Raw genomic sequence first — 14,720 nt, 5'->3', positions numbered from 1 at the left:
TATACAAATTATAACGAGATGTTTTACATTCTTTTTTGTCATACTGTGTCTTCAGAACCCGTTGTGTATTTTCTATAGTCAAGCCATCTCAGTTTGGGCCAGCCACGTTTCGGGACCCAGTAGCCACATGGGGCTGGTGTCTCACGATCACCTTCCCCAGCCCAGTTCCCAGGGATACCATTTCATCGGCCAGGGGTCAGGGCCAGGCAGCACACATTTTTAAAAATGCTCCTCAGGTAATTCTAATGGTGTCCAGGTAGAGACCCCACCGGGCCAGAGCAAGGCTACTGCCTGGCCCTATCAGCCCCTCGCACCCCCTTGTGAGGTCAGCTGGGCACCCTGTGCTCATTCTCTGGGTGAGAAAACAGGCCCAGGGAAAGGAAAGGCTCCCCTTGGATTTCTGCTGGATGGAAACACGAATCCCTTCCACCCAGCCATCTTTCAACTACAATTAGATAAAGTAAGTTTATCACTCCCATTTTACACATGAAGGAACTGAGACTCAGGGAAGTTGAGAAACGGGGCCCCAGATCATGCTTGACACTGATTCCAGAACCTAACTTTAGAGTCAGGCAGAATAATCCCCTCCCCCGCCCCAAATTCTAGACTTAATTTTTTTTTTAATTTTTTGTTTTTTAGAGAGGAAGAGAGTGGGAGGAGGGGCAGAGCGAGAGGGAGAATCTTAAGCAGGCTCCATGCCCAGCACGGAGCCCAGTGCAGAGCTCAATCTCACGACCCTGAGATCATGAGCTGAGCCGAAATCAAGAATCGGACGCTTAGCCGACTTAGCCACCATGCATCCCCCAAATTCTAGACATTATACCTTTGTTAATGCCACCTTAGATGACACTTGCTTTTTGCTACAGCTGGGTTTAACTGAGGTCAATCAGGCTTGTGCCTTGGGGTTCCTGAGTTCCCTGAGGGCAGACCCCCTCCCTGAAGCCTTGAATGTCTCTCATTCTCTGTCCTGTGCCCCCTCCCCAGGACTGGCGCTATCCACGTTGGGGATCGTATCCTGGCCATCAACAGCGTTAGCCTCAAGGGCCGGCCTCTGAGTGAGGCCATCCACCTCCTACAGGTGGCTGGCGAGACTGTCACACTGAAGATCAAGAAGCAGCTAGACCGTGAGCCTCCCCCCCTCCCCCCGGGGCCATCCACCCATTTAGGAAGGGAAATCCCTCTGTGCCTCTGTGCCAGGTTCATGTGCCCAACCCCATGGCATCCTCACCAAATCCTGTGCAGGTGGGAAGACACCTGGGACAGCTGAGGAGGCCAGACTCAGAGAGGGGAGTGGTGGTCCTAAGGTCACAGCTTGTGTAGGGCAGAGTCTGGGCCTGAACCACCCTCTCCATCGCCTCCCGCCTCTCAAGGCTGCTTGTTCTGCCTTAGGGCCGAAGTTTGTACATTCCTCAGTTCCCCTGAATTTGCACCCTGTACCTTGGCAGGGAGGCCACCACCTGCAAGGGAAGGAACCTGAGCTTTTGGGTCTTCCTTCTAATCTGGGCTCCACTGTTGTTCACCATGGGACCTTGGGCGTGTTGTGCAGACCCAGAACCTCAGGGACTCCCCAGGGCCCAGCTCAGAGAACTCAGCCTCAGTTTTCCTGTCTGTGAAATGGGTTTGCCCATTAGTGTGCCCCTTCTCCTCCTATCAGATTGCTCAGTAGCAGGCTCGGGGAGTGTGGAGGGGGCGCTCAGTGCCTGTGAGTTCCCAAACCAGACTGAAGTGGGGAAACTGAGGCTCACTGAGTGTCTCTGTGTCTCTGAGGTCAGAGGCCAGTGGTGGTGACACCCCTTTTCTGTCCCAGGCCCCCTCCCATGCCGCAAGTCGGGCAGCCTCAGCGAGGCCAGCGATGCAGATGAGGACCCACCAGAGGCACTCAAAGGAGGCCTGATGGCAGCCCGGTTCTCATCCGCTGTGCCCAGTGTGGATAGTGCTGTGGAGTCCTGGGACAGCTCGGCCACAGAGGGTGGATTCGGGGGCCCAGGTAACGCCTCGGGGCCCTAGGCCAAGTGACATGCTCTCTCTGGGCTGCCCCAGCTGCCAGGCCTTTGCAGGGGCTGTTCCCTCGGCCTCATCCTCCCTCCTCCTCTCCCTGCTCCATCCTTCAGGGACACTTCCTGGAGGTAGACCCGCTTGGGCCCCATTAGCCATTCTCAGGGCCCCTCACTGCTCAGAGCATGGACCTCAGGCCTTCATACATCTTTTGATTAGCATCCATAGCACCATGGAGTTCCCCACCTTGAGGTTAGGGACCAAGCTGGCCTCACCTTTGTCTTTCTCATTCCTAGCCCGGTGCCCTGTACACAGCAGGCGCCCAAGCAGTGTTTATTGCATCCAGTTGAAGATAGGAAGGCAGAAAGCCCCTTCCCACCCCGTCCCGCAAGACCCTGCCTTAAGGTGAACATGTCCAGGCTGCCCTCTGAGGACACAAGCTCCCCTGCCCGGGCATGTTGAGACTCATGGGTGGCCTCGGGGTTTGGGGGGCATTTGAATCTAGCAGCTGGCCTTCTGGCCTCTGTAAGGCCCGGCTCAGAGAACTAGTGGAGCGAGGCCTCTAAGTGGCCTCAGGTGGCTCCCACCCCTGGTCCTCACTGGCTGTATATCTATCTGCCTTCCCTGGGTCTCCGCTTCCCCGTCTCTTGTACTTGATAAGCATCTCTTAGCTTACCCCTGGGGCAGGGTCTTGAGAGCTCCCAAAGGCAGGCAGAGAGGAATGGTTACAATGGTGAGCCTCCTCCTCAGGTAGGAGGCAGCCAGGCTAAGCCCATGGAGCTGAGACAGGGTCTTGGAGCCCTGGCCATGAACTCCTCTGCTGGGTGATCAGGAGTTCTGGGGGGTTCTGGGGGTAGGGACTAGGTGGCAGGGCCCTCAGGGGACTCTGGGTAGTCATGCAAGGCCAGAGGGGGCCAAGACCTATCCAGGGTCATCTAGCACAGCTGGAAAAGGGGTGGGAAGGAGGGCAAGCCGAAGTGGATACAGACACCCACCTCTCCACCTGGCAGGCTCCTACACTCCGCAGACGGTGGCTCGGGGCGTGACCCCCCAGGAGTGGCGGCCCAGCCGGCTGAGAAGCAGCCCCCCACCCACCGAGCCCCGGAGGACGAGCTATACCCCGGCCCCCACGGACGAGAGCTTCCCCGAGGAGGAGGAAGAGGAGGATTGGGAGCCACCAACTAGGTCTGTGGTGGGAATACCACGAGGGAGGAGGCAGTCATGGTCTCCCGGTCTCCATAGCGGTGGGGTAGCAGAGGGGTCTTGTCTGGCTCCTGAGGAGGGGCGCCTCCCAGGAGAGGGGAGGAAGCATCGGGCAGAACTGCCTCAGCCAGGCTGAGATGGGGACAAGGGTGTGCCAGGCAGAGGGCACAGCAGTGGCAAAGGTGTGGAAGGTGTTTGCCTTTCCAGAGTCTGGTAATCTCCCATTCTCAGAACAGCTCAGAACTTGAACCTGACCCTCCTAACTTAGCCCAGATTGCTTGATGGCCTCCTGCAAGAGCCCTCAGGTCCCAGGCACCCGCCCTGGCCGTGGATGTGGTGGGTTTGGTAGCGGTTGGCTTTGAAGGACACCGCATCACTCCTGGAGGAGGCTCTCGCAGAGAGCAGGCCCTGTGGAGAAATGCTGTTCCTCACCCAGCCCTAGCCACCCCTCCTGTGTCTGTGCTTTGGATCGGGCACTTCCTTCTGCCTCCAGTGCCTTTCCCTCTCTCTCCTGGCCAAGGCCTGTGCGGCCGTGCAAACCCAGCTCACATTCTCCCGCCTCCTCTGGGAGGCTCCCCCGACTTTCTCAGGCAGAAGGCATCCCTCCCTCTGCTGGTCCCCAAGCCACCACTGCAAGCCTCCTCGTGGCATTGGCCGCCTTGTGCCCACCTGGTTCACGACCTGGCTGCGGTCCCTTCTGCGTAGCGCCCCTCGCTGAGTGCCTGGCACCCAGTGGGGACTGCTGCACACTTTGTGACTGAATCACCAGCTCCTTGAGAACAGGGGCTACACCTTACTCACTGCCGTAGCCCCAGGCCCTGCAGAGCCCTGGCCCTGGGAGTGTTCGTAGAATTGGTTTGAATGGAGAGAATATCCTCAGCCTTAGTCTTCTCATCTATAAAATGGGAAGGACAGGAGGCAACTATTGCCCATCATCCTCCCTGAGTCTCCCTAGGAGAGAAAAGCTCGTGGGCCTTTGTAAGAAAGTGCTTTGCAAACCATCCTTTCTAAGCGGCCAGGACTTTGTAGGTGGCAGTTGGCTTTGTGAACTATGAAGTGTGCAAATGTGACTTGTTACCATTCTAACGAGCCTCGATTTTAGAGCTGGTGATGGGTCCGTACAGCCTGTGACGGAAGCTGTGGGGTGGCCTGGACCCTTCCCCAAGCGCAGATACACTCTCCTCTCCATCCATCTGTGTCCTCGCTGGCTCCAGCTCTGTCCCTGTCACTGTGCTATGATGCCATGTGTCTGGGTGGGGCCAGGGGCCGTCCTCTGGGGCTACACCATGGATCTCCTCTCTGTCTGTCTGTCCGTCTGTCTGTCTCTCTTCCCAGGCGTCCTGTGTCACCGCTCTCCACCCCGTCTCATCTGCCCCTGTTCTAACTGGCCACCGACAGTCCTGGTCGCCCCTAACTGCGTCTTCCCCCCATTCCGTGTCACCAACCACTGCCCCGGGGCCCCAGCACTGCCACCGAGGACGCCCGCCTGCCTGCCCGCCCGCCTGCCCGCCCACCCTGTGGCCCCTCGAGCCCAACGCTGGGCCCCGGGGCCCCGAAGACTCCTCAGGCCCCAGCCCGCCTGCCCACCCACCCGCCTGCCAGGAGTTGACACTCTCTGGTTCCTACGTTACAGCCCAGCCCCTGGCCCTGCCCGTGAGGAGGGCTTCTGGCGCATGTTCGGGGAAGCGCTCGAAGACCTGGAGTCATGTGGTCAGTCAGAGCTGCTGAGGGAACTGGAGGTAGGGCCATCCACCCCACAGACCTTCCTGGGGGCCCCCGTGCATGGACACACCGATGTGCGTGGCCGTGGGAAGCAAGCATGTTGACGGGATCCTGCTCATGTGTAGTGTGTATCATGCACTCACTCGGCACCCTCCGTGTAAAGGCGTCTTTACCCACGTGCAGGTGTGATTGAGAGCACCGTGGTATGGCACGTGGAGGTATGTGCACATATGGACGTGTCTGGCATCATCATGTGCGCACCGGGGGCATGCGTGTGTGCATGTGTGTGAGCATGCTCATGTATGCACAAATGCTGAGGGTATTTTCAGAACAGGTGTGTCTGAGCGCCCATTTGGATGCTGAGGGGCAGTTTTGGTGTGTGTGTGTGTGTGTGTGTGTGTGCAGGTGCAACCACAACGTGGTTGTGGGCATGCTCCGTGGAAGCATGTGGATGTGAGCATCAGGGACAGACAACACAGGGGATGAGGGGTCAGGGGACCTGAGAAGTGAATGCAGCTTTGTGTGAGGTCAGCATGGCCCACTTTGGAACAGGCTGCCCGGGAAGGTCTAGGAAGGATCCAACTGGTCATTTCAGAAGCTCTTTCATGCTCTGAGAGCAATAATTTAAACTTCCACTTTATCTGTGCTTTTGCCCCTAAATTGTTGACTGGTACCATTTTTTTCCTCCATCAGTCTTGCCAATTACTAGGCTCCTCAAAGAACTGATTTTTGGCTTTGTTAATTCTCATTGTTTTCTATCTTACTCATTTCTGTGTTTAGCTTCTACTTTATTTGTGTTATTTAAATAACACAAATGGTTTCTTAGCTCCTTCATTTTCAGTCTTCCTTGTTTTCTACCATAGTGCATCTTAAGCTATGATTTTACCCATAAGCACTGCTTTGGCTGCATTCCCCAAATTTTGATTTGTGATGCTTTTGTTGATCATTCAATTCCAAATATTTCAAAAATTTCTATTACGATTTTAGTTAAGCCCTTGAATTACACAGAAGTGGAGAGTTTTTTTTTTTAAACCCACATTTTAAAACCAATTCATATTTGCTTTTAATTCATATGTACCGTGGCCAGAAAATATGTTCAATTTGCTATGAATTCTTTGGAGTTTGCATCCTTATGAAATGTTATATGCTTTATCTTTATAGTTTTTTTTATTAGCGGTATGATAAAATTCCCGTCATGAGTGGAGATTTGGCAAGTTTTTGACATTGTCAATTTTTGTTTTCTATCCCTTGAGGTTATATTGTTAGTTTCATATAAATTCATGCTTGCTATAAGTTCTTGGTGAATTTTTCTTTTTATTATTAATCAGTATCTCTATCCGGATCTATGTGCTTTCCACTTTAAATTCCATTTTCCCTCATAATAATATGGTTCCATCAGCTTTATTTTAGCAGTGTTTCCTGTCTTTTTTCCAATATATTTATTTACAAGCTTACTGTGTTACTAAGTGTGTACATTTATCATTTTAAATGTATCTGTTATATGCTGTATGTAGCTTATTTTTCCCCCAATCCAAGAGTCTCCTTTTTAAGCTAGTTCATTTATATTTATTGTGATTACTAATATAATTAAACTTAATTCTAGCATATAATTTATACTTTCTATGTATCCTACTTACTCTATACTTCTGATCTATCTTTCCTATTCTTGTATTGATAAATCTTTTATTCCTGTTTACTCTCTCCACCACCAAAATGGACATTTTGTAATTTTATTCTTTTAGTGATTATCCTTAATTCATTTAATATTCAGTTTTTAAATTTCAAATTTTTTATTATTACAGGAGCCATATATGTGGATGGTGCAAAATTAGATAAACAAAATAAAATCAAAACTAAAATAAGCAAAATAAAACATAAGAACACAACATTCCCACTACACATAGATCATGACTGTTACTGCTTAAGTGAGTGTATATGTATTTTTAGGATAGTGAAACCATGATGTACATGCTCTTTCGTACATTTTTTTCTGTCAGCTACCCCATTTTTTCCCCACATATGGAAATAACCTTCTGATACATTTTCATTTCTTCTAATACCAAGGTCATATGCAGGTTTTCACGGTTGACCCCAAATTTCCCTTTATACCTGGTCTGGCTAAGCTGGTGCCCAATCAAAGCTTGGCACCTCGTTGTTATGCTTTTTCAGTCTCTCTTAATTTTAGTCCAGTGCCTTTTTAATGATGCTAAGTTAAAATTTTTGTTTACCAAGATAAAACTCACATAACATAAAATTTACCACGTTAAAGTAAATTGAATATTAAAAGCAAAAAGAAGTAGGGGTGCCTGGTTGGCTCAGTCAGTTAAGCATCTGCCTTCAGCTCAGTCATGATCCTGGGGTCCTGGGGCCCTGGGATCGAGCCCCACATCGGGCTCCCTGCTCAGCGGGAAGCCTGCTTCTCCCTCTCCCTCTGCCTGCTGCTCCCCCTGCTTGTGCTCTCTCTCTCTGTCAAATAAATAAATAAAATCTTTAAAAAAAAATAAAAGTAAAAAGAATTAATTAAGGATAATCACGAATAATTCAGGGGCTTTTAGTGTTTTCATGATGTTGCGTATACACGACCAGAACATTTCTAACATCCCAAAAAGAAACCCCACATCTCCCAACTGCTATCTGCTTTCTGTCTCTATGGATTTGCCTGTTCTGGATATTTCTTATAAATGGGGTCATGCAGTATGTGGCCTTTCGTGTCTGACTTTTTTCATTTAGCTTGATGTTGTAGAACGTATCAGTACTTCATGCTTTCTATGGCCGAATAATATTCCATTCTATGGATAGACCATGTCGCTAACTTTTTGAAAAGACTAGGCGCAACTGACTTGGCCTTGAATTTTCACTATCTTCGCTTTGCTTTTTCTAGCAAAGTCGAATCAATGCCTTTGGCCCCCCTTCTGAAGGAGGCAGGGCCTGTAGAATGCTTCCATTTCCCTCTAAACTCTCTCCTCTAGTCTCCCTGCTTGTGTAAAAATTGCTCGAAGTTAGTTAATGTGGGATTTTAGTCAGTACTCATTAGGGTTGTAGGCAATTAATTTCTTTGCTCACTGTTGCTTTTTGCATTCTACTTTTTGCTTCTGAGTTCATCTTTAAGATCTTTTAGTGACAATCTTGGGGTGGTAAACTCTTCTAGGTTTTGTGTGTGATTTTATCTTATTTATTTTTATGATCAGCAAGATAGCAGAGTGTTAAGACCCTTGACTTTGAAACCAGATTCTGAGTTCAAATCATAATTTCTCTTAGCCTGGGTTTCCTCACCTGTAAAATGGACCCCCAAAATGGTATTTGCCTGTCTTTCTTGTAGTATCGTAGAGGACAAAATGAGTTGTGTGTGTATAGTGAGTAGAACTGAGCTCAGCACAGAGTAAGTGTTAACCATTCAGTGCCAACAATTAGTATTCTGATCGTGGGTGTGATCAAGGACCCCCCCCCCCGCCCATGATCAGCCTGGAGCCCCTGGAGAGCAGGGACCCTGTCTATGCTGTGCACCATTGTGACCTTGAAGGCTGATACATAGTAGGTGTCCACAGATGCTGACTGCAAACAGCGAGCAAACAAGCATCTGAGTGAAGGGCTCTGTGTCCGCAGGCATCCATCATGACGGGCACGGTGCAGAGTGTGGCCCTTGAGGGCAGGCCCAGCCACCGGCCCTGGCGGAGGGGCCAGGAGGCACGAGCGTCCCCTGAAGAGATGCAGGAGCTGCTGCTGCCGACACCCTTAGAGATGCACAAGGTGGGCGCTGGGGCTGGGCATGGGAAGCCTGGATGCGTGGCCTGGTGTCGTGAGGACCCACCAGGGGCTCCAGATGGGCCCACCCCTCTCTGGGCTTCATTTTCCTCCACCAAACACAATTTTGTACTAGGTGGAACTTGTCAAATTCTCACCATTTGGGTGATACACACACACCCCTGTGATACACACTGGGCTGCTATGAATATTTTTCTTTAAGTAGACTTTTTCCCCACTTAAGATAGTGTGTGTGTATATAAAATAGGAACACATTTATATATGATACATGTATATGTATTTGTGTGTGTGTATGTATATATATATATATATATCATATATATCAGTTATCAGTTCCTTAAAGGAGAAGCCAGCCTCCCTTGCCATCTGTAGGTTACTATATAGAAAAACAAAGGAGAAGAAACCTCTCAGCCAGTAGCCCTCGGAAGGCTCAGAGCCTCTTGCTCTTTGAGAGATGAGCAAGTGTTAGAGGGGTGAAAACCCGTCGATACCCCACTGAGACTTTCTCCTGGGGGGAAGGGAGAGGATTGAAGAAGAACGGAGAAGGAACCCCTTCCCCGGCTGCCCCACTGTGACTGGTGCCGGGAACCGGAAGTTGTGCTGCCATGGAGAACGCGAGGGGGCGCTATGTGGTAGTGGCAGGGAGCGCGGCTGGGCAGTGGGCGGGGCGTGGGTCCCACACCAGGGGATTTGGGCTGCTGTGGGGAGCTGGGAACAAAGGTCAGAGCTCCAGGGACTTCTCCTCCTTCTGCTCCCAGGTGACCCTGCACAAGGACCCCTTGCGGAATGACTTTGGTTTTAGCGTCTCTGACGGCCTCCTGGAGAAGGGTGTCTATGTCCACACTGTGCGCCCTGATGGGCCAGCCCAACGTGGGGGCCTCCGGCCCTTCGACAGGGTTCTTCAGGTAATGCTGGGCTGGGGGCAGCATGGATAGTGTGGCCTTTCCTTGCCTCGGGGGAAAGAGCCCCACTTCCACCCTGCCTGAGTGGCCTTAGGCCGGTCACCTTCTCTCTCTGAGCCCCGGCTTCCTCATGTGCGAAGCGAATAACAACACCAGTCCTATGGGCCCGTTAGGCTCAGTTATGTTGCACTAACAACCCCGAATCTTAGTGGTTAACACACGAACCTTTATTTGTCCGCTGGGGGGCGGCATAGGCTTGCTCCGCCAGGCTGGTGGGGGCTCTACCCTCTGCAAATGCCTTCGACCACGTGACCTAGGAACCGAATTTGGAAAACCACACGTGGGTTTTTTCCTGCCTCCACCCAGAAGCAACACCTGCCACTGCCCTTTATGGCCTATTGGCCAGAACCTGTCAGGTGACCTCGCTAACTGCAAAGGAGCCTGGGAAATACGGGTGAGCCCAGGGAAAGCTCTGGGACAGCCCTGGCCCAGCCACACTCCGCTGCTTTTCCCTCGCCCCAGCTACTTTTGTTCCTTTGGTGTGATTTCTGCTATGTTAGCGCTACATTTACTGAATATGTTTCCTTTAAATTGGTGGAGTTTTTCTGACTTAAATTTATTTTGAAAAGAAGCTTTTCATGTCATTTAGGAATGAAAGACCAGCACCCCTTGCTTGACATAGAAGGTCAGTGTGAAATAAAAATAAAACAGAAACAAAGCAATGTCACCAATTCTAGGCAGGAAGCTGTGTGTGGTCTGCTCTTTCATGAAAAAGGGAGAGAAGTAGGTGTTAGAGGAGCAGGAAGGATGTCCTGGCACCTCCTTCGGGGTTTCTCTTTGATAAAACCTAACCAGAAGGATTGAAAGAGAGCTCGATGAAGGAGGACTTCTCTTTTGAGTGTGCTCTAGGTTTACCCTGTATCTGGGCTGGGGCCGGGCCCACACTGGAGGACATCTCAATGATTCCTACCTTCTTCAGCCCGGGCTCAGCTGATGCCCGTCTGTCCCCTTGGCTGTGTTCTCTGCAGGTCAACCATGTTCGCACGTGGGACTTTGACTGCTGCCTGGCCGTGCCGCTCCTGGCGGAGGCAGGTGACGTCCTGGCGCTGGTCATCAGCCGCAACCCACTGACCCAGAGCGGCCGAGCCCCACGAGCACCAGGCCCCAACAGCCCCCGGATGCTTTGAAGTCAGCACGTGGTCTGGACACCCAGGGGCCTCGGGAGTAGGTCCTGGCCCCCAGACCTGTAACTGGGCTGGAGACCTGGCCACTCACTTATCCATCTGTCCGTCTGGCAGGCTCTGAGCCATGGACTGGAATCTGTCTCTATTCTCTGGTTCTCTGGTGCCTGGAGTACCAGGCTGTGAGGTCCCTGTCCCAATTGGAGTGACATCTAGGTCTTTCTCCATGTTGGGACTCCAAGATGTCCAGAGGAGCCCCGCTCAGTTGGGGTTGAGACAGGCTGCTCAGCTGGAAGAGGGGCCCTGGGGGCTAGGGAGCCCAGCTACTATAGGGAGTGCTTTCTCCCAGCAGAGCTATGGAGTTGCCAGGGAGGAGTGAGCTCCCTGTCACAGGAGGTGGGCAAGTGGGAACCGGATACCCCCAGTGCAGTCATGGACTGAGGTGTGAGGCATCCGGGCAATGGGTCCACACAGGCTCAGGTAGTTAGCTTCCCCATAGGGGGAGCCTTTAGGGTGCAACCTGGGGGGCCACCTTTTCTGGACAGCCTCCCCCCAAGAGGGATGCCACTCAGGGTGGCAGCCTAGCCCCTTCCCTACTCCAGAATTCTGGTGTTTGGGGCTTGCTGGCATCCCCGCTTAAGAGGCTCTTGAGCTGGGATGGCTGAATCCCAGGAGACATTGGCCTGTTGATTCTGAAAGTGAGTGATTCTTTCATTTTGGCAGCTCTGGTCTGAAGCCTCCGGGATTTGAGACCCACAGTTCTGGGCCCTTTGGGCCAGCTGGGTGTCAGGCTTTGGGCTCTCAGCCCCTCCTCCTTCTTTTGTAGGAGGGGCCGGCAGAGATCCATATGAATACACCCCTCTCAGGCCAGGCCCCTCGCAATGGGAGGGAGTCATCTGGGACAGAAGACCCAGGAGTTTTCGTTCACCATTTCGGTGGAGATGGGAAAACCATAGAAGTATCACATATAAGATGATACAGCTCCTCTTCGATCTCCAAATCCATGAAGGAGGAGAGACAGGGAGAGGGAGGCACAGAGACAGACGTAGGCAGGCAGGAAAGCGATGGGCCATTCTCTCTCATGCCCAAAGGTGACAGTGTCCAAAGAGGTCATTTAAGAAAGTTTATTCCCACTTGAAATCTGAAAGCACCAGCATCCCTTAAAGTCATTGTCCTCATTTTCCGCAGACCAGAAATCCTTTTGATTTTGAGAAGGGCATAGGCCTTCACCTGGTGGTCTGGGCTGCAGCCCCAGGGATGGAGGTGGGCAGGCAGGATTCAGTCAGGGCTGGGGGGTTGCTTTGCTCTTAACGGGGGTCTCAGGAAAACGGGGCACCCGCTCCCGCCTGCATCCTCCATGCTTCCGTCCCTTGGAGGCCCCCAAATCCTCTTCCACTCGAGGGACAAGATGGGGAGTCAAGAGGCTTGTTCTTTTTGCTCTGGGCTGCTGCTTGGTTGCTCGGTGACCCCTCTCAGTCTGCCCTTCTCTGGACGGTCTAGGGGTGGATTGTCTTTCTGAGCAGGTACGGGCCTCCCCGTCAGGGCCAGGACCATGCGCACTGGGCACCCTGCTCACACCCTCCCTGAGGGCCTGCATTCCCTCTTCTCCCTCCACTTCCCCACCCTCTGCTGCTCCCTGCCTTCCCTGGAGAGCCCTCCATGCCAGGGCTGGACTGCCCAATGCCTCTGCTATCTTGGATTCCTGTGTAAACACCCGCCCCAGGGTGAAAAGGTACTGCCCCCCCATCACAGGGGCACCGAGCAAAAGCCAAGAGCCCTCAGCCTGGGGGGCCGGGGGGTGCCACAGCAGAGACACGGCCACCGGCAGCCGCAGCTGTGTGAGCTTAGGCAAGTTGCCTAGCCTCTCTGGGCCTCTGTCAAGTGACAGGGCTGGACAGGCCGCACTCCCAGGGCCTCTCGGCTCAGGAGAGCTGCGTTCGACTGCCGATGGGAAGAAGCATCCCCTCCCCGACCAGTGCCCCCTGCCTCCTCCGGCTGAGGCCTCTGCCATCTCCCAGACGTATGCAACCAGGCCCGGCAGGTGGCCCCTGGCCGTGGCCAGCCTTCTCATATGCAATATTCTGGCTTCTCATGGGGGGTCATAGATCCCAGACTTGACATTTCCCAATGCCCGTCCCCGGTGAGCGTCCTGCCTGCCTATGCATTTTGGGTACAGCTCCTGTGACCTGCCCCTCCCACCCCCAAAAGCTGTATTTTTCTCTGGCTGAGATTAGAGCATATTCCTTGTAAAGTATTTTTCTACATGGGGTTTTCTTAGGGCTCTTGGAAACACAGGCCAAGGGGCTGTGTTGCAAAGGCCATTTGGGGTCTCTTTGGGGCCCGTGTATAAATCTGTTCTGCCAGGGGTTGCAGTGACTTAGGAGCTGGGGTGGGGGGAGGGGCTGCTGTTGGGATGATTTTTTTAAATAAAATTATTTAAATGCAACTAGATTGTGGTGTGTGTTTTTTTTTTTTTTTTTTTAATCATAGGCTGGCAATAGTCAACTTCTGTTTGGATCTTATGACATCTTCCCTGCTTTTAATTAATTCATCCATTCCAAAGGTCTGCTTGGGCTCTGCATCATTCCAGCCTCTGGGATAACAACATGAACACGACGGATGAGGGAGGTCCCGCCTGCATGGGGCTTAGATTCTTCGGTGGAAGACAGACAGTGAACAAGGGAGCAAATCGTAAAGGATTATTTCAGGAGGTATGGAGTGCAGTGAAAAAAACCCAGTCATGGGGATAAAGTGGGGGGCGAGAGCTTTAGCTCAGGGGTCAGGAGGGACTTCTCTGAAGAGGTGATATTTGGCCTGAGACCTTCAAGACAGGAGTCCCTTGGGGAGACCGGGAAGAACAGTGTCCCAGGCAGAGGGCACAGCAAGTGCAAAGGTTTGGAGGTGAGAATGAGCTTGGTCGGTTCAAGGAAGAGAAAGGAGGCCCAGAAGCAGAGTGGGGAGACCAGGTTGGAGGTTTGCAGGGCCCAGTGGTAAGGGTTTGGGTAGGGACTATGGATTTTGTTCTGTCAGCAGGGCGAAGTCAAGGAGGCAGGTGAGTGGTGGGTCTGCTATATGGAGCCCCTTTAGCCTGGGTGTGGCCCCATCAATGCCCTGAGTCTTCACAGGGCAGCCAGGGCACGATGAGCCCTGAGGTCATGGCCAGGCCTCCCTGGGGGACCACAGCTGTGTGGGCAGAGGGAGCGCTTCTTCCCATCAACCATGCAGGATGGAGTGCGCGCCCCATCTCTGGAGGTGTGCTAGCCTGGCTGGACCACGCTGGGGGCAACGACGTGGCTGGGCCAGGGAAGCCAAAGGCGAGCTGTGCATGGGTCACTGCGGCTCCTCCCAGGGCTGGGCGGTAGGTTCAGGGCCCTTCCTCAAGGGGGAGAGAGGTGTGGGCGGGTCGTGACCAGGAGAGGCCCCGTCCTACACACCGGCTTTGTGCAGGCATTGGGCTTTGTGCAGGCATTGTTCTGCGTGCTTTTCAAGAATCCCTGGGTCCTCCTGCAGCCTTCCGAGGTGGCTCTGTTATCATCCCAATGTTCTAGGTGAGGAAAGGAGGCACAGAGAGGTTAAGTAACTTGCCCTAAGTCACACGGGGAGTAAAGGATGGAGCTACAACTTGAACAAGTTATGTGGCCAAGGCACACAGGGAGGAGGAAAGTGGACAGAGGCCATCAGAAAGGCCAATAGCCAGAAACAGAGCTGGGGGAGTGGTATTTTATTCTAACATTGTCTATAAATAATGAGTTACCAAGAGACCTTTTTTTGGTCTGGGAAGTTGGGGAAAGGACCCAGCAGCCTCCCCTGAACTTGCCCACACTCACTGATCTGCCCAAAACATCGACCTGCTCTGTGACCCCAGCGAGGCTGAGCCCCTCTCCCTACCTCAGTTTCCCCATCTATAACAGTGGGTTGGGTACATGATTCCCAAGGCGGAGGACGTCTGTGCCAA

The 14,720-nt window shown here is 52.5% G+C and overlaps 1 protein-coding gene across 1 annotated transcript in view; it reads left to right on the top strand.

The window, feature by feature from the left end:
• GRIP2 (glutamate receptor interacting protein 2) overlaps positions 1–10,771 on the top strand; it is a 56,247-nt gene extending 45,476 nt beyond the window's left edge. The window contains exons 18-24 of the mRNA XM_044912703.1: positions 985–1,124; positions 1,808–1,987; positions 3,006–3,180; positions 4,832–4,937; positions 8,524–8,667; positions 9,441–9,587; positions 10,613–10,771. Coding sequence (XP_044768638.1) covers positions 985–1,124; positions 1,808–1,987; positions 3,006–3,180; positions 4,832–4,937; positions 8,524–8,667; positions 9,441–9,587; positions 10,613–10,771 — 1,051 coding nt within the window. The remainder of the gene's footprint in view (positions 1–984; positions 1,125–1,807; positions 1,988–3,005; positions 3,181–4,831; positions 4,938–8,523; positions 8,668–9,440; positions 9,588–10,612) is intronic.
• Positions 10,772–14,720: the final 3,949 nt, after the last annotated feature.

This window comes from Neomonachus schauinslandi, chromosome 1 (assembly GCF_002201575.2).
Source record: "Neomonachus schauinslandi chromosome 1, ASM220157v2, whole genome shotgun sequence".
NCBI classification, from domain to species: Eukaryota; Metazoa; Chordata; class Mammalia; order Carnivora; family Phocidae; genus Neomonachus; species Neomonachus schauinslandi.
The sequence above is the reverse complement of the archived record's forward strand: the minus strand, read 5'-3'. Positions and strand labels throughout refer to the sequence as shown.